The sequence below is a fragment of the Acipenser ruthenus genome, chromosome 1 (genome assembly GCF_902713425.1).
Source record: "Acipenser ruthenus chromosome 1, fAciRut3.2 maternal haplotype, whole genome shotgun sequence".
In the NCBI taxonomy this organism is placed as follows: Eukaryota; Metazoa; Chordata; class Actinopteri; order Acipenseriformes; family Acipenseridae; genus Acipenser; species Acipenser ruthenus.
The window spans coordinates 60919648-60943745 of NC_081189.1; the positions used below are offsets into that span (position 1 = coordinate 60919648).

Below are 24098 nucleotides of genomic sequence, written 5' to 3' on the forward strand. Positions count from 1 at the left end.
TGGTGCCTTTAAAGACACCACAACTTCTGTTTCCCTTTCCAAGTAAGAAATGTAACCATTATTGAATGGGATATACCTCTTACAGTCCGAATGACCTGAGCACTTGTATCAAAGCTGTTCCTTTAAGAGCCGTGTCTGTGTCAGCCGTTGTCTCTGCCCCCAGGAAATATCAACGGCTGTCGCATAGGGATTGCGCCATTTTTCTTTCAGCCTGCATGAGAAGGACTGAACTCTTGACTATTCAGTCAGAACTATGGAGAAGTTGATATTTCACTTTCTCTCTCATTTCGATTCTGAAAATGTAGTTCCCTTCTACTAAACCCAATCTTATGATGCCTCATAAGATAGTATTCAAAATGTTTCCTCAAATGAATGAGTAGTGGATTTTTCACTAAATCTGACTGAATTATAAACAGGGAAAATAAACGTAATAACCTCTGCTATTCCTAATCTACATTAATGATTTAGATTCTGGTATAGTAAGCAAACTTGTTAAATTTGCAGACGACACAAAAATAGGAGGAGTGGCAAACATTGTTGCAGCAGCAAAGGTCATTCAAAATGATCTAGACAGCATTCAGAACTGGGCAGACACATGGCAAATGACATTTAATAGAGACAAGTGTAAAGTGTTGCACGCACGCAATAAAAATGTGCATTATAAATATCATATGGGAGATACTGAAATTGAAGAAGGAATCTCTGAAAAAGACCTAGGAGTTTATGTTGACTCAGAAATGTCTTCATCTAGACAATGTGGGGAAGCTATAAAAAAGGCCAACAAGATGCTCAGATATATTGTGAAAAGTGTTGAATTTAAATCAAGGGAAGTAAAGTTAAAACTTTACAATGCATTAGTAAGACCTCACCTAGAATATTGTGTTCAGTTCTGGTCACCTCATTACAAAAAGGATATTGCTGCTCAAGAAAGAGTGCAAAGAAGAGCAACCAGAATTATCCCAGGTTTAACCCTTTGCGGCCCTATGTCGGACCTGGTCCGACATTGCAATTTTCCATTTCTGGTCCAATGTCCTGTCCGACATCATCAAAAAGATGTCTAGTTGTTTTTTCTCTGGAAAAAGCCTAGAAAACCATTCAATGGCCGAGTGAGACCGACAGGAGCCGAGGAGAAGCCGAAAAAAAAGGGAGGAGGGGGGGGGGGGGGGGGGTGTATCTCATGAATATAGATAGCCCCGGCACCACATAGATAACACGGACATAAACAAACAAAATTATTATTTATTTAGCAGACGCCTTTATCCAAGGCGACTTACAGAGACTAGGGTGTGTGAACTATGCATCAGCTGCAGAGTCACTTACAACTACGTCTCACCCGAAAGACGGAGCACAAGGAGGTTAAGGGACTTGCTCAGGGTCACACAATGAGTCAGTGGCTGAGGTGGGACTTGAACCGGGGACCTCCTGGTTACAAGCCCTTTTCTTTAACCACTGGACCACACAGCCTCCTATACTGTTGTATTATAAAATAGCTGCTTCTGCATCCAGCGCTCAAAGAATATCACAAACATTTGCAGAGCTTTTATTAGATGTTATAGTAATAAAATAATGACTCTGATCGCATTGAGGAGTTTGGTGATAAAATGAGTGATCAGGAGATGATTTATCGGTATGCACGACTATGAAGAGGTATGTGAAAAATACAGCGAACAAGGGGTGAGGCAGGGCTGGAGATGCAGTACTGAGTGTCCTGTTGATATGCAGTGCCTTTTAAACCTGTTTAACTGTGAACAAAAATACTTTTAAACAGCGTGTCTAAAATAAACTGTGCGTGTGAAAATAAATTGGACCTGACGCGCCTGTCACGCATGAATAAATGGACCGCAAAGGGTTAAAAGGCATGTCGTATGCAGACAGGCCAAAATAATTGAATCTTTTCAGTCTTGAACAAAGAAGACTATGCGGTGATCTGATTTAAGCATTCAAAATCCTAAAAGGTATAGACAATATCGACCCAGGGGACTTTTTTGACTTGAAAAAAGAAACAAGGACCAGGGGTCACAAATGGAGATTAGATAAAGGGGCATTCAGAACAGAAAATAGGAGGCACTTTTTTACACAGAAAATTCTGAGGATCTGGAACCAACTCCCCAGTAATGTTGTTGAAGCGGACACCCTGGGGTCCTTCAAGAAGCTGCTTGATGAGATTCTGGGATCAATAAGCTACTAACAACCAAATGAGCAAGATGGGCTGAATGGCCTCCTCTCATTTGTAAACTTTCTTATCTTGTTATCTTGTTGTTACCTTTATTAAATTGTTAACGCTATTTCCCAAAGCAGGAAAAAAAAAATGAATACAAACCAATAGTTTATTATCATCACTGGCTCGGAAAAACACGCTTTCTGTAGCCCCTATGGTGTGTATAAACGTGCATGTTAACGCTGCTTTTTTCATTTCTTTAATGTGATTAATAAAATGTACCGGTAATTTTATTTTAAATGTATGGTGCTTGCTTGCAACTTACAGTACCCAGTGCAGCAACAGTCTTGGGTCCAAACCGTCAGCCGAGTGTAGATATACCGTTTACATCTTTGCTATAATGTCTTCATTATATGATTTAAATACCGATTAAAAAAAATAAATAAAAAAATAATCAAACTGCTGCTGATGTTGGCTCATGCAGCTCTATGCAACTGGCACATAATGAAACCAAGATTTAAATTAACATTTGAAATTGAAACAAAACGTTTTTTTGGGGGGGGAGAGGGGGTTACTCCAGCAGCTTGTTCGTTTTGGACTGTCCTTTTACTATAGCGAACAAAAGGCTCTGGACCCAAACAGGGTTATTATTATTATTATTTATTTCTTAGCAGACGCCCTTACCCAGGGCGACTTACAATTGTAAGCAAATACATTTCAAGTGTTACAATACAAGTAATACAATAAGAACAAGAAATACAATAACTTTTGTTCAAGCAAAGTACAAGTGTGACAAACCAAAATTCAATAATACAGCAGATAAGTGATAGTTACATCAGGATATGATTAAATACAAAGTACTACAGGTTAAACACTTGGCAGATTACAGTATTATGAAGTACAGGATTAAATGCAGTAAAATAGGGGGCAGATAAGAGCAAAATAAAGCACATTTACATGAAGAGTGATAGTGTCCCAGGATACAAACAGAGGAGTTCTACAGGTGCTGTTTGAAGAGGTGAGTCTTAAGGAGGCGCCGGAATGTGGTCAGGGACTGGGCAGTCCTGACATCTGTAGGAAGGTCATTCCACCACTGCGGAGCAAGGGTGGAGAAGGAGCGGGCTGTGGAGGCAGGGGAGCGTAGCGGAGGTAGAGCTAGTCTAGTGCAGGCGGAGCGGAGAGGTCGAGTGGGGGTGTAGGGAGAGATGAGGGTCTGGAGGTAGCTGGGTGCAGTCTGGTCAAGGCATCTGTAGGCTAGTACAAGAGTCTTGAACTGGATGCGAGCGGTGATCGGGAGCCAGTGGAGCGAGCGGAGTAGTGGAGTAGCGTGGGCGAAGCGAGGCAGAGAGAACACCAGGCGGGCAGCAGAGTTCTGGATGAGCTGGAGCGGACGGGTGGCGGACGCAGGGAGGCCAGCCAGGAGGGAGTTGCAGTAGTCTAGGCGGGAGAGTACCAGGGCCTGGACCAGGAGCTGGGTAGCATAGTTGGTGAGGAAGGGTCGGATTCTTCGGATGTTGCTCAGGAAGAATCGGCAAGTGCGTGCCAGAGTGGAGATGTGCTGGGAATAAGAGAGTCAGGGGTCCAGGGTGACTCCAAGGTTCTTAGCGGAGGAAGAGGGAGATTGTGTGGGTTGTTATAGCGAGGGTGTACTGTATTTAGTATTTGACTTGTATGTTTAATATATGACACTTGCACATTTTAATATATAATGCGTGCACATTTGTTATTTCATTTGTTATTTTTCACCTCCCATAGTGTTCAACATTTAACAGTGAGTATAAATAAGTTTGGATCAGAATCCAATATCATCCCTTACAAAAAAAGTAGTATACTGCAAGTATACTTGTGCCAAAATGGTCTTGTTTTAGTATACTATTGGTACCATTATACTGTCCTATTTTGGCACAAGTATACTTGCAGTATACAACTTTTTATATTCTCTTTGTAAATAATGCAACGTAGTTCTCAAATATTAGACATTTCTAGTATCTTCCTTCTCTTTTGCATACCTGCATTGTCTCTTGCTAGATATGCACCTCCAGATTCTGATAAGTACTTTTAGAAAACCAGGTGCAACTTCTGCTCTGAATCAAAAAGCTATAATGCTCTGCGGCTGCCCGCCTATGTAGATAACTATCGAAAAATTAGTAGAAACTAACTAAAACACAAGTCAAATGGAAGTCTGGAAAAAGTATATGAACCCTGTTATATTACAGGCTACTGTTAAACTGCAGCTGCAATGTCGCTTTTTTGGTGTTAAACTGCAGTTACTAAGTGATTTTATTAATGTAATCTTAAATTGCACTTACAATGCGATTCTGAATCTCTGTCTATTAAGAGGGCAACTTGCATTTTTTTGTGTTATATTAGAAACACTCTGCTGAGGTACCAGTGTTGCTAATGGAAAATCAAATTCTATTCCTTAATACTTTTCTAATAAGAGAACATTTTTAAATGTAAAGTCATATTTAACTGAAGAAAAGAATGAAACACGGGCTTACAAGTAAAGGTAGACAATCAGCCGTTTTTAATCTGGAATTTTAATTAATGAAACAAGACAGTACTAAACCTGCAAATCAATTTTTTTTTTATTGATCTTCATTGAACAGAAATGAAAGCTTCACGCAGATTGTTTTAAATTCGCTGGATGTCTCTGAGTGCTAACAATCAAGCAGGCTATAAATTAAACTGTGTCACATCTCATCGAATAAATTTTATCTGTGTAACATAATGAAATTGGAAATACTGACCCCATATTATCAGTAAAAGCTTCTCAATGAGCAATCCCAAACATTGAGTACCCAACTCAACCCTAACTATAGTGGCACTACCTATATATATATATATATGTGTGTGTATATACAGTGCGTGTGTGTGCACATATACAGTGTGTGTGTGTGTGTGTGTGTGTATATATAATATATATATATATATATATATATATATTTATATTATATACATATATATACACACACACACACGTTGCTGTGCAGGAGTCTTAGACATGTTGCATTTTTCTACCCTGGTGCATTATGAGCATCAACAATTTACTCAAAGCCTCCACTAGTGTGTTCTACTATTATAACACTCTTGACTTGCATAAAGAAGGAAAAACATTAAGTGAAATAGCTTGCATTACTTGATTTTCAATCGAAAGAATAGAAAGAAGACAAGCGTTGAATTGACAACAGAACTGGCAGAAGGAACAGGTATCGTTGTCCATCAAATCAACAGTACGAAGGTCACTCTTGAAATCAGGACTGAAAGGATGTGTTGGAGTAAGAATACATCTGTTAGGAAAGGCTAAAATATGCACAAGAACACAGAAATTGGACTATGGAACAATGGTCAAAGGTGCATTGGACTGTTGATGGACAACGACAACTGTATTTTAATTCAGAACGATATGCTTCTGAAAATATCCCTTGCCAAAACTAAAGAGACAACACGTTAACTGTAATACAGCAGCAGTGTGGAGTAGTGGTTAGGGCTCTGGACTCTTGACCGGAGGGTCGTGGGTTCAATCCCAGGTGGGGGACACTGCTGCTGTACCCTTGAGCAAGGTACTTTACCTAGATTGCTCCAGTAAAAACCCAACTGTATAAATGGGTAATTGTATGTAAAAAATAATGTGATATCTTGTAACAATTGTAAGTCGCCCTGGATAAGGGCGTCTGCTAAGAAATAAATAATAATAATAATAATACAGTACATACTTTTAAATCTTGTGCGTACTGTAGCAGTATGTAAAATTTCCCATTTAATGACCTAACAGTAAAATGAAATCTAAATGTTATTGGCTAAGTGGAAACAGGTGCAGGAGTGATGCAGTGCGGTAATAAAACAGACAGAGCCTTGTAATCCGGTTTGGAAAGTGGTATTTATTTATATCCAGGTCTGGTGACCAGAAACAATAATCCTCCGGCAATACACAGCAATGTGTACTGCACGGGGTAAACAATAACGGGCTTGCAGACCCAAACAGTCAACAATAAGTATCTGCCCCACAATAATACCAACACGGTCACCAGTCATGGGTGCGTGCAGTAGTGCTCGTGGTGGGTGATACAGTTTATTTTGTGACGGTAGTACAGTGCTGTTCCGGCTTAGTGCTGGTCCTCGGCGACAGCTCTGGAATCTGGTGTTAGCCGTGTAGTGATTTACAAACAACAGACAAACAAATAAAACACTCACGATACTGTTTCACTAGTTACGGGGTCTCTCACAGTCCTTCTCAGTTCATTAACACAAAATCAGTGCGAAGGAACAGATTGCAATTCTCCCCTTTTTATGCTGTCACACATGACCCCTTGGTAAACGAGTGCAACTGCCTCTCCAATTTGCGGCTGCCACGTCGTTTCCCTTCCGGGTCAATGCATTATTGCAACGGAGTCTCGCCCCCTTCTTAGCTGGCTGACTTCCCTTGAACCCTGGGAAAGAACTGTCAGGCCAGCCCGTCGAGGGAACTCTGTTATTGCTGCTTAGCGTCCTCAGAGGTCAGGAGATTTACCACCAAGAATCATTGTATTTCTGTCAAAGTTATCCATGCACAGAACTGTATAAAATGTAAAAGGCAATACAATTTAGCAAAACCATCTAAAAAAAAAACATCAACACAGTTTCCAGAATTAAAACCGTATCCCAAGTCAGTATTCAAAATTGCAGAATATAGTGCTCGATGAGGCCCTAATGTCACAGTTCACTTGAGATTGAAAATGCACAAAAGCAACAAAAGATCCAAAAAAGAGTACATCAAAGTATCTAGAACTGTTTAATGATTAACTGTTACATTACCCTAGCTTGTCTCGTTCTCTTTGTTTTGTCTGCATTTTCGTCAGATGAAACTGGCTGAAGCGTTGTGTAACTGCACAATGTAAGCCAGACTGATTTGGCTTTAGAGAGATTTTTTTTTTTTTTTTTAAACGGGCTTTGACGGATATTCAGATAAATTGTAACATTGAAGAGATTGGCTTTGTATCAGAAAAATCAGAAAAGTCATAAATCACGTGTGACAGGTAAGTGCATTGATTTGTTACATAAATTGTATATAATGGGGATTGATTTTATTCTTAACCCAAGGGCGGTAAAACGCGACTGACATGTATCTGAGTAATGGATAACCAAGTGCTGACTGTGTGTGTGTGTGTGTGTGTGTTTATATATATATATATATATATATATATATATATATATATATATATATATATATATATATACACACACTCACACACAGTACTGTGCAAAAGTTTTAGGCAGGTGTGAAAAAATGCTGTAAAGTAAGAATACTTTCAAAAATAGACATGTTAATTGTTTATATTTATCAATTAACAAAATGCAAAGTGAGTGAACAGAAGAAAAATCTACATCAAATCAATATTTGGTGAGACCACCCTTTGCCTTCAAAACAGCATCAATTCTTCTAGGTACACTTGCACACAGTTTTTGAAGGAACTCGGGAGGTAGGTTGGCCCAAACATCTTGGAGAACTAACCACTGTTCTTCTGTGGATTTAGGCAGCCTCAGTTGCTTCTCTCTCTTCATGTAATCCCAGACTCGATGATGTTGAGATCAGGGCTCTGTGGGGGCCATACCATCACTTCCAGGACTCCTTGTTCTTCTTTACGCTGAAGATAGTTCTTAATGACTTTTGCTGTATGTTTGGGGTCGTTGTCATGCTGCAGAATAAATTTGGGGCCAATCAGATGCCTCCCTTATGGTATTGCATGATGGATAAGTATCTGCCTGTACTTCTCAGCATTGAGGAGACCATTAATTCTGACCAAATCCCCAACTCCATTTGCAGAAATGCAGCCCCAAACTTGCAAGGAACCTCCACCATGCTTCACTGTTGCCTGCAGACACTCATTCGTGTACCGCTCTCCAGCCCTTCGGCGAACAAACTGCCTTCTGCTACAGCCAAATATTTCACATTTTGACTCATCAGTCCAGAGCACCTGCTGCCATTTTTCTGCACCCCAGTTCCTGTGTTTTCGTGCATAGTTGAGTTGCTTGGCCTTGTTTCCATGTCGGAGGTATGGCTTTTTGGCCACAAGTCTTCCATGAAGGCCACTTCTGACCAGACTTCTCTGGACAGTAGATGGGTGTACCAGGGTCCCACTGTTTTCTGCCAATTCTGAGCTGCTGGCACTGCTGGACATCTTCTGATTGCGAAGGGAAGTAAGCATGAGGTGTCTTTCATCTGCTGCAGTAAGTTTCCTTGGCCGACCACTGCGTCTACGGTCCTCAACGTTGCCCGTTTCTTTGTGCTTCTTCAAAAGAGCTTGGACAGCACATCTGGAAACCCCTGTCTGCCTTGAAATTTCTGCCTGGGAGAGACCTTGCTGATGCAGTATAACTACCTTGTGTCTTGTTGCTGTGCTCAGTCTTGCCATGGTGTATGACTTTTGACAGTAAACTGTCTTCAGCAACCTCACCTTGTTAGCTGAGTTTGGCTGTTCCTCACCCAGTTTTATTTCTCCTACACAGCTGTTTCTGTTTCAGTTAATGATTGTGTTTCAACCTACATATTGAATTGATGATCATTAGCACCTGTTTGGTATAATTGTTTAATCATACACCTGACTATATGTCTACAAAATCCCTGACTTTGTGCAAGTGTACCTAGAAGAATTGATGCTGTTTTGAAGGCAAAGGGTGGTCACACCAAATATGGATTTGATTTAGATTTTTCTTCTGTTCACTCACTTTGCATTTAGTTAATTGATAAATATAATCTATTAACATGTCTATTTTTGAAAGCATTCTTACTTTACAGCATTTTTTCACACCTGCCTAAAACTTTTGCACAGTACTGTATATATATATATATATATATATATATATATATATATATATATATATATATATATATATATTATATATATATTGTAAAAGACTCGACCCACTCGGGTTCGTTGCCCCTTTAAGAATAGACCCGGCACACAGAAATGGATTTTTCCAAGCGCGTTTGCGCAATTTTTTTAATAAACAGAAAACACAACAAATACAAAAATCAAAATAAACACCTAGCTCTTCTGGAGCACTAACTCGACTTTCAGGAACACCCTGACTAACGCGGGACAGCTAAGCTGTTTTCCCGTCCTTCCTAAACACACTGGTTTCAACAGCACTTACTTTTTCTTCATTTGGCTACTCGGAGACAGCGCACCTACTGCCTCCTTCCACTCAGCAGCCCCGAGCAGACTGCTTGCTCTCCTTTTAAACTTCCGCACCTGGATCTAATTTTTAATAATGCCCAGGTGCGGATAATAATTAATAATAAAACAATTAACTAAACAATAAGCAAATCAATTAAACAAAGGTGCATTTCCACATGTTTTTTTTTTTTTTTCTTGCAGGGAGGTTAACCCCCTCCCTGCCGTCTCTCACAACCCGCTATATTACACATCCCCCCCCTTGTCTTTCCAAGACACCGGCCATGAGACGGCCACCTCCTCCCCTAAAACACAACCACCCACCCTCGAGTCCATAAATGTCAATTTTCGCCCTCCTCCACGGGCGAACTCGAGGGTGGATCGGTCCACGTCCTGGGTCAGCCAGGTAGGGACCGCGCACCGGCGACGAGGGACCCCACCGGTTTGTCAGGGGCGACCGGCACGACAACCGGGGCACTGGAGGCTGCAGTAGCGGGCAGAGGTCTGCAGCTGGGACCCAGTGCAGCGACGTCCGGTCAGCAAGGGGGAGCGACGTAGCGACCAGGGGGAGCGTACGCGACGTCTGGGAGCAGCACAGCGACGTCTTAATGTCCGGGAGGAGCGGAGCAGGGGACCAGGTGGAGAACTGTGCCCGATCCTGCCGACTCCTGGGCTCCAGGTCAAGTGAAGGGAGGTCCAGGCTAACCGACAGGGTGTCCAGGAGCAAGGGGTAAGGGACTGGACGCAGCGACGCCGGACTGGACCGTAGGGGTGGTGGTCGGGGCTGTGGTGGAGGTACGCTTTTCACCTCCTCCCTAGGCTCCGGAAGCGGCAGCTCCTCCCCTCTGGGCTCTGGCAACGGCAGCTCCTCCCCTCTGGGCTCTGGCAGCGGCAGCTCCTCCCCTCTGGGCTCCGGCAGCGGCAGCTCCTCCCCTCTGGGCTCCGGCAGCGGCAGCTCCTCCCCTCTGGGTTCTGGCAGCGGCAGCTCCTCCCCTCTGGGCTCCGGCAGCGGCAGCTCCTCCCCTCTGGGCTCCGGCAGCGGCAGCTCCTCCCCTCTGGGCTCTGGAAGCGGCGGCCCCTCCCCTCTGGGCTCTGGCAGCGGTGGCTCCTCCCCTCTGGGCTCCGGCAGCGGCAGCTCCTCCCCCTCTGGCTCTCGGGACGGTAGTTCCACCCCCTCTGGCTCTCGGGACGGCAGCTCCCACTTTTGTAGCAACCGCTCCAGTTCCGTTGGCTCCCGCTCTTGTATTATCAACGGGGCCCCGCCCAGCTCCTGTCTCTGCCTCTCCATCTTCTTAATCTGCTCCACCTGAGCAGCGGTGTTTTTATTGAACATCTCAATTAATTCTTTAAAATCCATTTGGGTCTCCAGGGGCGCCCACAATCGCTGCCACCAAATGTAAAAGACTCGACCCACTCGGGTTCGTTGCCCCTTTAAGAATAGACCCGGCACACAGAAATGGATTTTTCCAAGCGCGTTTGCGCAATTTTTTAAATAAACAGAAAACACAACAAATACAAAAATCAAAATAAACACCTAGCTCTTCTGGAGCACTAACTCGACTTTCAGGAACACCCTGACTAATGCGGGACAGCTAAGCTGTTTTCCCGTCCTTCCTAAACACACTGGTTTCAACAGCACTTACTTTTTCTTCATTTGGCTACTCGGAGACAGCGCACCTACTGCCTCCTTCCACTCAGCAGCCCCGAGCAGACTGCTTGCTCTCCTTTTAAACTTCCGCACCTGGATCTAATTTTTAATAATGCCCAGGTGCGGATAATAATTAATAATAAAACAATTAACTAAACAATAAGCAAATCAATTAAACAAAAAGGTGCATTTCCACATGTTTTTTTTTTTTTTCTTGCAGGGAGGTTAACCCCCTCCCTGCCGTCTCTCACAACCCGCTATATTACAATATATATATATATATATATATATATATATATATATATATATATATATATATATATATATATATATATATAGTTGTAGTCAAAAGTTTACTACCCCAATGGAAATTTTATAATTTCTAGAAATTTCTCAAAAACAAAGCATTATAGGAAAAATCTTTTGTAGCAAAAGTTCTGCTTTTGTGGATGAGGAAATAAAGCTACAAGAAATAGATATCTACAGTAATTTATTTCAGCAATTTTTTTGCAAGACTCCAAAAATGCTAATTCAAAAGTATTCATACCCTGACAAGAAAAACAAAATGAATAGCTAGTTGAGGCACCTTTAGCAATAATAACCTCTTTTAAACGATTAGGATATTTGTCAATGAGCTTTTGGCATGATTCTTTAGTGATTTTTGACCATTCTTCAACACACAATTATTCCAGTTCATTAAAATTCTGAGGACTTCTCTTGTGCATAGCCTTCTTCAATTCATACCAAAGATTCTCAATCAGATTGAGATCAGGACTTGACTAGGCCATTCCAGAACCTTGATTTTATTCTTCTTTAACCATTCTGAAGTAGATTTTGATGTGTGCTTTGGATCGTCGTGTTGGAAAGTCCAGGTGCGCTTTAAACCAAGTTTTGTAGCAGAGGGTTTCAGATGATTGTCCAATATCTTTTGGTATGCTATGGAATCCATTTTACCATGTATATATAGAATAATAGATGGGCTTCAGTGAGTTACAGGAAAATAATTCCTTCTAGGATTTCTGTGACGTCTTAAATTACAAGACCGAAGGTTGAGTCATTTATAAACTGTCACAGAAACCAAAGATGGAATTGTTTTCCTGTATTTATATAAAAAAGTTTTAGTTTAGTTTAGTTTATTCACTTTGTGCCCACAGGGCCCAGCACAGGTACATCTCAATAGTGCAGTACAAATAAAGACTGACATTTACTAAGGTAAAAATAAAAATACAACTGTTTTAAAAAGACCAAATTCCCATTGGGCTTATTATTTTAATTTTTATTCTATTGATTTTTTAGTATTACATGCAGGACTGCCACTATAAGATCGTTACCTTTATAAAAAATGTGCATGGGTGAATCTAGAGGTTAATCACCTAATGCCCATAAATTAACCAATCAAAAGAGTCGACTGACAGCACTAATTTCAGTGTGTACGTGGTGGGTTTTTTTTTTTTTTTTTTTTTAAACTTTGCAGTCTCAGTCTTTGCTATGTTAAAACGTTATTTGCTTACTTAGGGGTTCTTTGCTTGGACAATACTAACCAGGGCTGTCATTATACATCATAATGTAATATAAAGAGTGTGTGTTTATGTAGATATGGTTTAAACACCGACACCTGCATAGCATTTAAACGTTCATAAAAATGTACCAAAAGCACATCCCTATACTGTACGAAGATGGGATATAAACAGGACGGGCAAAGTTACAAAATTAATCTTTAATGTCAGTTAAACAATTATATGTTTCCAACAGCTGTCAATTTTGTGTTTGACAGATAGCTACATTAATAAAGTGTCAAAAAAGTATGCAGAATTGTTGTACTAACAGAAAAGACAAAAAAACAGAATTTGCCTTGTAGATAAACTAAAGAAAGTAATTGCATATTCATTAATTTAAAAGGTTGCTTTTATAAAATATGTTGAATAACTGTGGCATTGGCTGTATAGTTGACTCCCACAAAGTCTATTTATAATCATAAAAAAACTGTAACTAATTGCATATGACCATTATCCCATTTGGAATTAACAAAGCACGAAAAACTAACCCTTTGGTCTCCCCTCAACCACCCCCTTCTCATTTTATTTATTTATTTATTTTATGTATGTATGTATGTATGTATGTATGTATGTATGTATGTATGTATGTATGTATGTATGTATGTATGTATGTATGTATGTATGTAGCTCAGGATATATCTACCAAATGTCTCAGTGACTGAAACATTTTGTGCACAGCAGCAAAAAGCTATAATTTATTTAAAATTTAGTAGGTTTCCTAGAAAGATTTGAATGAACCAGTGGTTAGTTTATTTCTTTAACCCTTTGCAGACCATTTATTCAGCGTGTCTCAGGCGCGTCAGGTCCAATTTATTTTCACACGCGCAGTTTATTTTAGACGTGCTGTTTAAGTATTTTTTCACAGTAAAACAGGTTTAAAAGGCACTGCATATCAACAGGACACTCAGTACTGCATCTCCAGCCCCATCCCACCCCTTGTTCGCTGTATTTTTCACATACCTAGTCGTGCATACCGATAAATCATCTCCTGATCACTCGTTTTATCACCAAACTCCTCAATAATACAATCCAAGGCATTATTTTATTACTATAACATCTCAAAAAGCTCTGCAAATGTCTGTGATATTCTTTGAGCGCTGGATGCAGAAGCAGCTATCTTGTTTGTTTATGTCCGTGTTATCTCTGTGTTGCTGGGGCTATGTGTATTGCTCAGATCCACCCCCTTTTTTTTCAGCTTCTCTCGGTTGCTATTGGTCTCACTCGGCCATTGAATGGTTTTCTCGGCTTTTTCCGGAGAAAAAACGACTAGAGACCTGTTTTTTACATCCGGAAAGGGAAACGCAAAGGGTTAATAAACAAATGGATTATTATATTTCTTAAAGACATGGCCTGCCAATACATAATAACTTGTATACACTGTAAATCTGAGTAACCAGCTATATCATAAGTTGGTAGTTTTCAAAAGTTGTATCGCACAAACCTTTTCACAAATTACCAGGTAACAACCATTATGTATTATGTTGACTTTTTTCTCTTAGCTCTTTTGTATGATAGTTGTTCTACAGTAGAACTTATTTATCAATAATGTGTGTTCTTACAGTTGGCTGTGGCTAATTGCCCTTTTAGCTGACCATGTTAATGGTTTAGAGCAGTGATTCTCAAACTGACGGACTGTATCCTAGGCCAGGGGTAGGCAACCCTGGTCCTGGAGTGCCAGACACTTCTTCTGTTTTTTGTTTTACCCAAGCCCTAATTGATTCAATTATTAGCTTAATTGGTCAGCATTACCATGTGCTCCAGGTATTTAGCAATTGATGATTAAGAGAAACCTACAAAACCTGCAGGATTGGGGCACTCCAGGACCAGGGTTGCCTACCCCTGTCCTAGGCTATACTGTATAACGGGCGGATACTTTATTTGGGCTTTATTGGCTGTTTTGATTGGATCGCCAATAATACTTCTACCAATCAGAGGGTTCCATACAGTACTCGTAGAGATCCCTCCCTCTGTCAGACTGGTATACAGAACATGTTAAAGAAGTGCTGGACATAATGTGTCAGATGTCGAAGTGGGTATGAGAACAGCAGTGATGAAGCCAATTTGCTTGAAAACATTAAAAGTAGACCGGACATTTCCATCAATGGATTTAAAAAATGTGGAATTGATGATGCAATTAGAATCCCAGAGGCACTATAAACTGCCTGCTACTGTAGTAGGACTTCTTTTTTACGTTAAGCATTTTTGTGTTCTGGTCCTAGGTTTGAATCCTCTAAGGTACCGTCTGTGTGGAGTTTGCATGTTCTTCCCGTGTTCATGTGGGTTTTCTCCGGGTACTCCGGTTTCCTCCCACAGTCCAAAGACATGCTGTCCAGGTTGATTGGTCACTCTAAATTGCCGTCTGTGAGCGAGCGAGTGTGTGTGTGGTGCCCTGCGATGGACTGGCATCCCGTCCAGAGTGTAGTCTCGCCTTGCGCCCTGTGTATGCCGGGTTAGGCTCCGGCTCACCGCGACTTTGTAAAGGAATAAGCGGTTAATGATAATGGATGGATGAATGGATTTTGGTGTTCTTTTTTTTTTTTTTTTTTAACAATGTTTTAATTAACAGACAAAATTGTTTGTGTCAGACTTGTTGAAAGTCTGTAACAAAATGGTTGATTGTTATTATCGATACGTTGTAGATACCACCATTAATGCAGGCATCATGCAGGTATCGCAAAGTCCATAAACAAAACAAAACGTTAAAACGTTTTGCACTGTATAAAACTGAGCTGATATTGACAGTGCTTGCTAGTCTATTAACCAGTTTGAAATGATTTTGAAGCAGGGGGGACGGGGACGGGGACGGGGACGGGACATAGACAACAGCTAATTGTATGAGAAGAGTACTCCTAAATGCTGTAAATGTTTCCAGACTTTTTTTTTTTTTTTTAACTGAGCTTAGTTAATTGGCTTTTTTCAGTCTATTGGTTTCAGTTGAAAGAAACTAATTAGAAACCACATTGCTACCTATTGAACCAGTAGGCAGTTTAGCTACCTTGTGTTTGCCTACTGACTTCTGAAATCAGAAGTGTCTGTAACAGATGCTATGCTTCTCCTACACTACCCCAATTACTAACTCTGCATATACTGTTTTTTTCATTTTGTTCTTTCTTTCTTTCTTACATTTTGTTCTTCTCTCATAGACAAGCTAATGAAGAATACCAGGTGCTGGCTAACTCTTGGCGCTATTCATCTGCTTTTTCTAACAAACTGTTCTTCACTGTGGTGGACTATGATGAGGGGGCGGATGTGTTTCAGCAGGTAATATTGCCTGTCGCTGTGCACAATAACTTTCTCCAGCTGATTAATGTTTCTAAGCGTAAGAGTTCTGTCATGTGATAACTCAGTGCACTAACTTGGAGAAACCATAAACACATTGTTATAGTGTAGATAAATAGAATAATTTGAATTACTTGGATCTGCCTAAAAACAGGTTTACACATTTATCATCTTATGTTGAATTTCCACAAGCCAGCTAATGATATAAATGATACCTGCCTCTAAAGATATATTTAAATACAAAAAAAAAAACCTCACATCAAATGTGGCAAACAAATCCTTTTTACACTAGGTTTAGTTTTAATAAGCAACGAAGCCAAGCCAAAGCATGATGGAACTACAGGCAGTCTGTTCTGAAACATGGTAAAACAGTATACAAACTGTACAGCTGTATAGTATGGTAAACTGTGGTTAATGCAGACACTATAATATAAGCTTAGCAAAAGCATGATAAAGGCTGAACCAGAGGAAATGTTATGTTAAGTTGCAGCTCATCCACTTATCCTGGTGTGCCACAGTCCAACCCGATATTAAAGTATATTGAGGTATTGTGAAAGTCCTAGTATGCATAAGTAATGTACTGATATTAAAAGAAATGTCAATTCCATTTTCTCATTGAAAATATCCTGTTTGTGCTGGTATAAGGAGAGATTAACACTGATATTTGATGTATTCTAGATTACACTTTTTTTTCATTTTGGTCTTTTAAGTTGCAATTAAAGAAATAACTATCGTTGTAGATGATGATTATTTATTGTGAAACAATATACTCTGTATTGAAACCCCCAAAATCTATATTAAGTGTGTGCTACAAAGTGAAGTATGTAAATGAAAATAAGCATCTTGCTGAAGATTGTAGCATATGGATGAGTAGCTCCTCCTTTTTTGCGATTATTTTTTATAAGTGTTAATCACTTTAAACGATGCAATTTATGTCAAAGTTTTAATGCGCATATTACTAAATTGAGACCATTAAGTGTTCTCTATCTCTCCATTTTCCAAAGAGTTGGTTTCTAGATAGTTATGTATACTTGCTTGTGTTATGTAATTCTGATAAATACTTTAGTAGTTAAGTGCATTCTCTGAAATAAATGTAAAAAAAATTAACAGTATTACATATAAATTCCAGCAAATGTGTTCAGGCAGCTAGCAAAGGATTGACTTTCTCAGATACTTTTTGCTGTTCTGCATTATTCATGCCTTTAAAAAAAAAAAAAAAAAAAAAAAAAAACACAACATTTTTTAGTTATGACATATAATTCAAATTCCAGCTTGGAAAACTGCAGTAATTAAATCTGTGCCATGCAACTAGTGAGAACCCTTAATAAAAGATGTCACCCACACGTGAATTGCTAAACAAAAGCTGTTTGATATGCACAATGTAGGCTTGACTTAATTATCATTTATAGGCACCATTTCTTTCTTTCACAGCTCAACATGAATTCGGCCCCTACGTTTATGCATTTTCCTCCAAAAGGCAAGCCCAAAAGAGCGGACACTTTTGACCTGCAGCGAATCGGTTTTGCAGCCGAGCAGCTTGCTAAGTGGATTGCTGACAGAACCGATGTGCAAGTAAGTCGCCTGACAAAGCCTGGGTAGTGTGAACTTTCAGAACTTTCTGTGCTTTTTTAAGCTGACAAAAATCATGCTCTTAAGACCTCTGCTTCGAACCTTTGTTTGATATTCAAGTAGTTAGTGATGATATTTTAGAAAGTGTATGCTATGATTGCCTTCCACTGTAGGCAACTGTTTGAGATTTATGCTTTTTTGTTTTTGCTGAGTGGGTGAGTTAAAAGGAAACAGTGTAAAAATACATTTACAGATAACCATGTTTTAATATCACTTTGCAGGGACTGTGCATAAATCTTGAGCAGTTTATCAGGTGCTCACCAATAACCTGGCATTAAAACACAAAATGCAACACATATTTAATACAACAAACATGCCTGATTTGTATTGCCTTGATTAAAATAACATTCATTAATAAGTATTTTAAATATAGACTATACATAAGGAAATGGAACACATACACTACATGTTGCAATGTTATGTATTCTATGTTGTGTTACATTGAATATTTCATAACTGTGTACATCAACTTACATACACCTTGTAATCTTATGCTTTTATTTTACAAAGTAATATTAAGTGGGGTGGAAATCGGATGTCTTTCTGTTAAATTTGAGTGATATTAATTGTAGTGTAATAATAACCAAAGCCCTTTGACTATTATATTCTGGCTGGGACATATGAATGTGGTTGTAATAAGTGGAGGGTGACATTTTTAACTGTATATAATGATTAGCGACTGAATATTTAATATTATAATTAGGGCTTCTGATTTTTGGTTTTAACCGATAAAACCCGATAAAACACCCCCGATACAAAAAAAAAAATAAATCGGTGGCTAGCCAATAAACACCGGAAAACACCGGAAAAACTGTGGAAATGGTTAATCAATTCACGTTGACTTTACCCTTTTCCCATAAAAAAAAAAAAAAAACTACTACAAAAATAATAATAAATACATTTCCCAGTGCTGCTGGGCAATGTTCCGCCTTCCTGACTTGCATCTGTCATTGAATCGTTCTCAATACTTTCACCCTTTTTGAGTAGTATGAACGTACCGGTACATTCTGCAACTTCAAACTTGAATTACTGAGCCTACACAACCCCTGATCACATAATATTGTAACAGTAGGTTTCTGTAACACATTTTACTGGTCTCTTGCGCCCTCTGCCAGATATTGATGGAATTGTCAACAGTGTTTGTAAACCGGCGAAAATCGCTCAGTGAGAAAGAAGTATTAGTAATAATACTGAATTCAGACTCCGATTTAAATTCAAATACATACAATTCTTCCACTGAATCAGATGTCAGCGAGTGTGTCAGTGAAGACGTAAGCGATGTTGATGATAAATATTCTTCAAGTGACAGCGAAGAGGCGGCGCCAAGCTCTGTGCGTTGCTCCATGCTTCAAGGAGTATCATACGCTGAAGCATTAGACTCTCCCACTCCCTCCGCCCCCACCACCTGTTCACCCGGATATGATTTATTCATGTCCCTCTCTCTCTCTCTCTCTCTCAAATAAATAAATATATGTATTTGTTATTTATTTACGGTAAAAATTATTTGTCTGTATTACGTCAGTATTCATTACATACTGTGAATGAACAGCACCCACTCGTGTTCGTCGCCCCTTTAAAAGCATAGACCCAGGACACAGGAATGGAGTTTTTAAAGCGCGGATGCGCTATTTTTTTAATTCAGAAAATACAAACAAAGCAAAACCAAAAATAAACACCTAGCTCTCACAAGCACTAACTATGACACAGACAGCAACCTAAACTAACCCGCAGGTCGGCTAAGCCGTTTACCTGACCAACAACCAAACACTCCGTTCTTTAAACTTACTTTTTGTCCTTTTAATGACTGCTTGGAAGCAGAGCACCCCTTGTGCCTCCTTCTCCTTAGCAGCCCTGTGCAGACTGACTGCACCTCCTATATACTCTGCACTTGGTCCTAATTTGCAATTACTACCCAGGTGCAGGGGATAATTAACAATAAAACAATTAACAAATTAAATTAAACAATTAAACAAAACAATTAAATTAAAATTTTTCATGCAGGGAGGATTAACCCCCTCCCTGCTGTGTTACAATACACAAAGGGTGAAACCCGCCACAACTACTGAATGACGGCACATTCCTACATTTCTATTGTTGACTCCGCTTGCGAGATTTAGAACAAGATTACAATCAGGATGGAGGTTTGGTAGCAGGATTTCAAGCTGTATTACAGTTAAGATACGGAGGATTTAAAACAGAATTGTGACAAAATGTACAAAAATGCCTACACACAAAAACCCCTGAAGAATGTGCCTGTGACCATAGGGATTTCGTTGTGGAAGACAGCAAAGGAAAGAAGGTACAATTTAAGTGTGCATGTACTGTCAAAATACTACTATACAAATTTTGACACAAAAAAACCGCTCAAGCATTTTGGAAAATAACCATTAAGGTATGGGATATTGCCGTCAGGCAGTAGGAATTGGCTGAGCTTTATAGCAAAGCTGCCGATAGGCCTCTGCGCGAGCTGACGTGTAAGCCCGCCCCCCTGGAAGCTTACATTACGCCACGAGCAGAATGCACTTCCTGCTTCAGGCCGTGAAGGCTTCCGAAGCGACCTCGCGGCTTGATGGTTATTTTCTCTTTCAGGGAACCGGTGTTGCATCCGCAACCTATAGTTCCCTTTCAAGTCGAAAATAACCATCAAGGTATGGGAACAGTGTGCCCAAGCCGTCGCAAGGGAGGATTCTCGGCAGTAGGACAGACTTACGTCATAACACAACTGCGTAGGCAATACATCTACGCGTATACAGAGCCGCGCCTCAGCGTCTACGCTCGCAATGACACCTGTCCTAAGGTGGAAATCAACACCATATCGTGACAATACTCAATATGACCGCCAACTAGGGCGTCATAGAGTGTAACACGGATGCTCCAAATGACTGAGCAGAGGATTCCAGTACATTTAAACGGTAGAACCTCGTAAAAGTATGTGGTGTAACCCAACTGGCTGCAGCGCAAATGTCAGACACCGGCACCCCTCTAAAGAGGGCCCAGGATATCGCCATACCCCTAGTGGAATGCAACTTCAACTGCCCTGGTGGCGGAAGGCCTGCAGATTGATATGCTAATTTAATAGCATCCACTATCCAATGGTAAAGGCATTGTTTAGACAACGGCTGACCCAAAGTCCTAGAACCATGGCATATGAACAACTGTTCTGTTTGCCTCACAGTCATTGTATGGTCAATGTAACACCTCAATGCCCGCACGGGGCAGAGCATGTGTAACCGTTCTTCCTCTGGGGAAGAAAAAGGAGGAGGATGGAACGCCATCAACTCAACTGGTTGGTTCATATGAAACGGGGATATGACCTTGGGTAAAAAGGCCGGATTTAGATACACGGAGACCTTAGAACTGTCTCTTGCAAAACGAGTACATGATGAATGCACCGATAGTGCATGTAACTCGCCCACGCATTTGGCTGATACCACTGATAGCAAAAACGCACTTCATATCCACACTGTGGAGAGGCTCGAACAGTGCCTTGGTAAGGGCTTCTAGCACCACGTCAAGGCTCCATGACAGTAAACTGGTCGTCCTTGGAGGTCGCAAGCGTCTTGCGCCTTTAAGGAATTGAGATGCCAGAAAATGGCAACCTGGTGATAAACCGTCAATGCGTACATGGCAAGCCGATATGGCGGCTAAATACATCTTAAGTGTAGAGGGAGATTTCCCTTCATCTAACAGTTTCTGTAGAAACTGTAATATCACTGCCATAGGGCAGGATATTGGGTTATGGCCCTCAGCCAGACACCAACCCTGAAACAACTGCCATTTATACGTATATTGCGACGTAGTAGAGGGCGCTCTGGCACTCTGGTCGAAATCACCGCCGTCAAAAGCCCTAAGGCTGACAGGTGCTCCCGTTCAGGGACCAAGCCCATAGCTGCATGAGCTTGGGGTTCGGGTGCCATAGCCCTTTGGGCTTGGGACAACAGGTCCGTTCACAGAGGAAGCTCCCTTGGGCGACCGTGCAACAACTGCACCAGACTCGGGAACCATATTCTCTGAGGCCACCAAGGAGTGATCAGAATCGCTGTCGCTTGCTCTACCCTGAGCTTCTCGTGAGCCAGTGCATCGACTCCTAGGGGGCTATCGAGGTCCTTCACCGAGAACCATAGGGGGCAGTGCGTGGTCTCTTGCGAAGCGAAGAGATCTACTTGCGCTGTGCTGAACCATTCCCAGATGCGCTCTACCACCTGAGGGTGAAGACGCCATTCGCCCGCAAGAGAGCCTCCTCTGGATAGGAGATCCGCTGCGTAATTGACTCTGCCCGATAGGTGGACCGCACGCAGAGAGGTTAAACGCAGTTGTACCCATAGCAACATCTGTGTTACCATCCGGTGAAGACCGGGGGACCGCAAGCCACCCTGGCGGTTGATATATGCCACAACCGTGGTGTTGTCTGACTGCACTAACACGTGCTTGCCTAGAAGCACTAGCAAGAAGTGCCAAAGGGCAAGGTCCACCGCTCTGAGTTCCAGAGCATTGATGTGGGCTGACCTCCAGGGTTCTGACCACACTCCACGGGTCCCTGTCCCGTTCCAGACTGCTCCCCAACCTTGGTTGGAAGCGTCGGTCGTGATGACTTCCCTCCGGAAGATGGGACCCAAGCGTACGCCCTGGCGGATGTTCGATGGAACTTTCCACCAGCGTAGCGCTTCCCAGTAAAGGACAGTGGTGCTGTGCTATACTTACCTTATGTTAAAGGGCAACTGTAAAAGTGCACTTGGTGGTTGTCTTCCTTGTATATCGTATGGGAATATTATTATTTATTTATTTATTTATTTTTTTTAGAGGACTGCAGCAGCTATGTAATAAGTGCAACAAATATAACTGTAAAAGTGGGCTACAGCCCTACAGCTACCACGCAGTGCGATGTTTACAATCCGCGGGTGGTATTTGTTGGAGTGGCTGCAGCAGCAGGCTCCACACTGGGTCTAACTGTAAGCGAGACCGAGGCTGCAAAATATTGCGCGGCCTAAGGCCAAGCGCACAGCGCGTCCTCTAACTCTATTCTACAACCTAAAAGGAGAGAACAGGCAATTCCTACTGCCTGACGGCGATATCCCATACCTTGATGGTTATTTTCGACTTGAAAGGGAACACTAATTTCATACGGTATATCAAAAACGAAAGCCCAGAAAAAAAACGATTTTACATAAAACTCAAAAATAGCTAAAAATAAGCACCGAAAAATACAATTGCTAAAACCCGGAAAACAGAAGCCCTTATTTATAATGTCTGAATCCAGAGGAATGTAAATTGATACATGTATATATATATTTTATAGTTGGATTGTTAAAAACATACTTTCATACATCTTTTGATGTTCATAAAAGGTTGTCATTTCATGGGTAATGCAATGCCCGAACAGGACTGTAATCTTGATGCAAGTGTTGTGGTGTATAACGTGACTGTCCAGACAGCATTTCTCCCAAAAAGTCTGTGTTTATTAAACAGAAACAAAAAGAGCTGTCCCTCTACCAGCAATGGTATTTGGGGGGTACACAACAGGCTTGAAAACCCAAACAAAAACACACACAAATAATCCCCAATCCACATCCATAGTGCACAAAATATGTTATGTTGTCAGCGCAAGGGGCCGTACTCGCATAGCTGCCTGGCCCGCAGCTGATCGCATGGGATTCGTTTCGTGTACGTGTAGCTACGCGCTTCCTCCAAGATGGCCGACTTCCTGTTTCTGCCCTCCGTCGAGTCGACCGATCTATGGGGAAGTGTACCACCAACCTTACACAGTGGGGTCGGGAGGGAGATTTACAGCTCAGATTCTTTATTTCTTTATCACAGGGACATTCATTTTAAAGGGACTAATCTAAAGGAATCAATTAGAAGAAAGGTAATACTCCCCATTAAGTCTCCCTGTCAGTATTATGCAGACTCCAGTAATGACTGGAGAGAGTATCAAAAAGCTGTGCGTTGTTGAGATTGATCCATCATAAAAATTTGAAATTGCTTTTTGGGGTACTTGCTCTTGTTTCTGGACATTAAAGCAGAACAGAGATAGAGAAAATATGATTTTTACAATGAAGGTCTGGGCAATTTGTCCGGTATGTTAAATTAAGTATGTGCTTGATTTATATGATGAAATTGACTTTTTTTTTTTTTTTTTTTTTTACACCAGATTCGAGTGTTTAGACCTCCAAACTATTCAGGTACTATTGCACTGGCTCTTCTGGTGTCTCTAGTTGGTGGTTTGCTTTACCTGAGAAGAAACAACTTGGAGTTTATTTACAATAAGACTGGCTGGGGAATGGCAGCTCTGGTGTGTAAGCATTTTGTATTCAGTAACATTTTCTGTGTTTTAAATATTAAAGAGGATACTAGATTTACTAGACTTTGTCTTACATTTTTTAGTGTGTGGTGTTTGCCATGACATCAGGACAGATGTGGAATCACATACGTGGGCCTCCATATGCACATAAGAACCCGCAGAATGGACAGGTGGTAAGAGAACAACTTTAGATTTTTCAAAGCAGTAATAATTATTACTGTGCTTAATTCAATTTGTTAGGTAAAACTTGGTGACCTCATCTTTTTTACCCTATTTTTTGGTTGAGTGTTTTTGAAATTAACTTAACCATGGTCTCAGCATTTGTTATTTCCTTGTTGCTTTTGAAAGGGGATAGTTTCTAGATCTGTATTTGTGT

The 24098-nt window shown here is 40.8% G+C and overlaps 1 protein-coding gene across 4 annotated transcripts in view; it reads left to right on the plus strand.

Annotated features, from left to right (window-relative positions):
• Positions 1 to 24098, plus strand: part of LOC117420989 (tumor suppressor candidate 3-like) — a 109605-nt gene that overhangs the window by 46987 nt on the left and 38520 nt on the right. For 2 of the 4 annotated variants that reach the window (XM_059026900.1, XM_034034817.3), the window contains exons 3-6: positions 15660 to 15777; positions 17227 to 17367; positions 23573 to 23713; positions 23806 to 23895. In XM_059026900.1, the coding sequence (XP_058882883.1) occupies positions 15660 to 15777; positions 17227 to 17367; positions 23573 to 23713; positions 23806 to 23895 (490 nt within the window). The remainder of the gene's footprint in view (positions 1 to 15659; positions 15778 to 17226; positions 17368 to 23572; positions 23714 to 23805; positions 23896 to 24098) is intronic. The other 2 variants (XM_059026911.1, XM_059026915.1) reach the window with 1 other exon arrangement.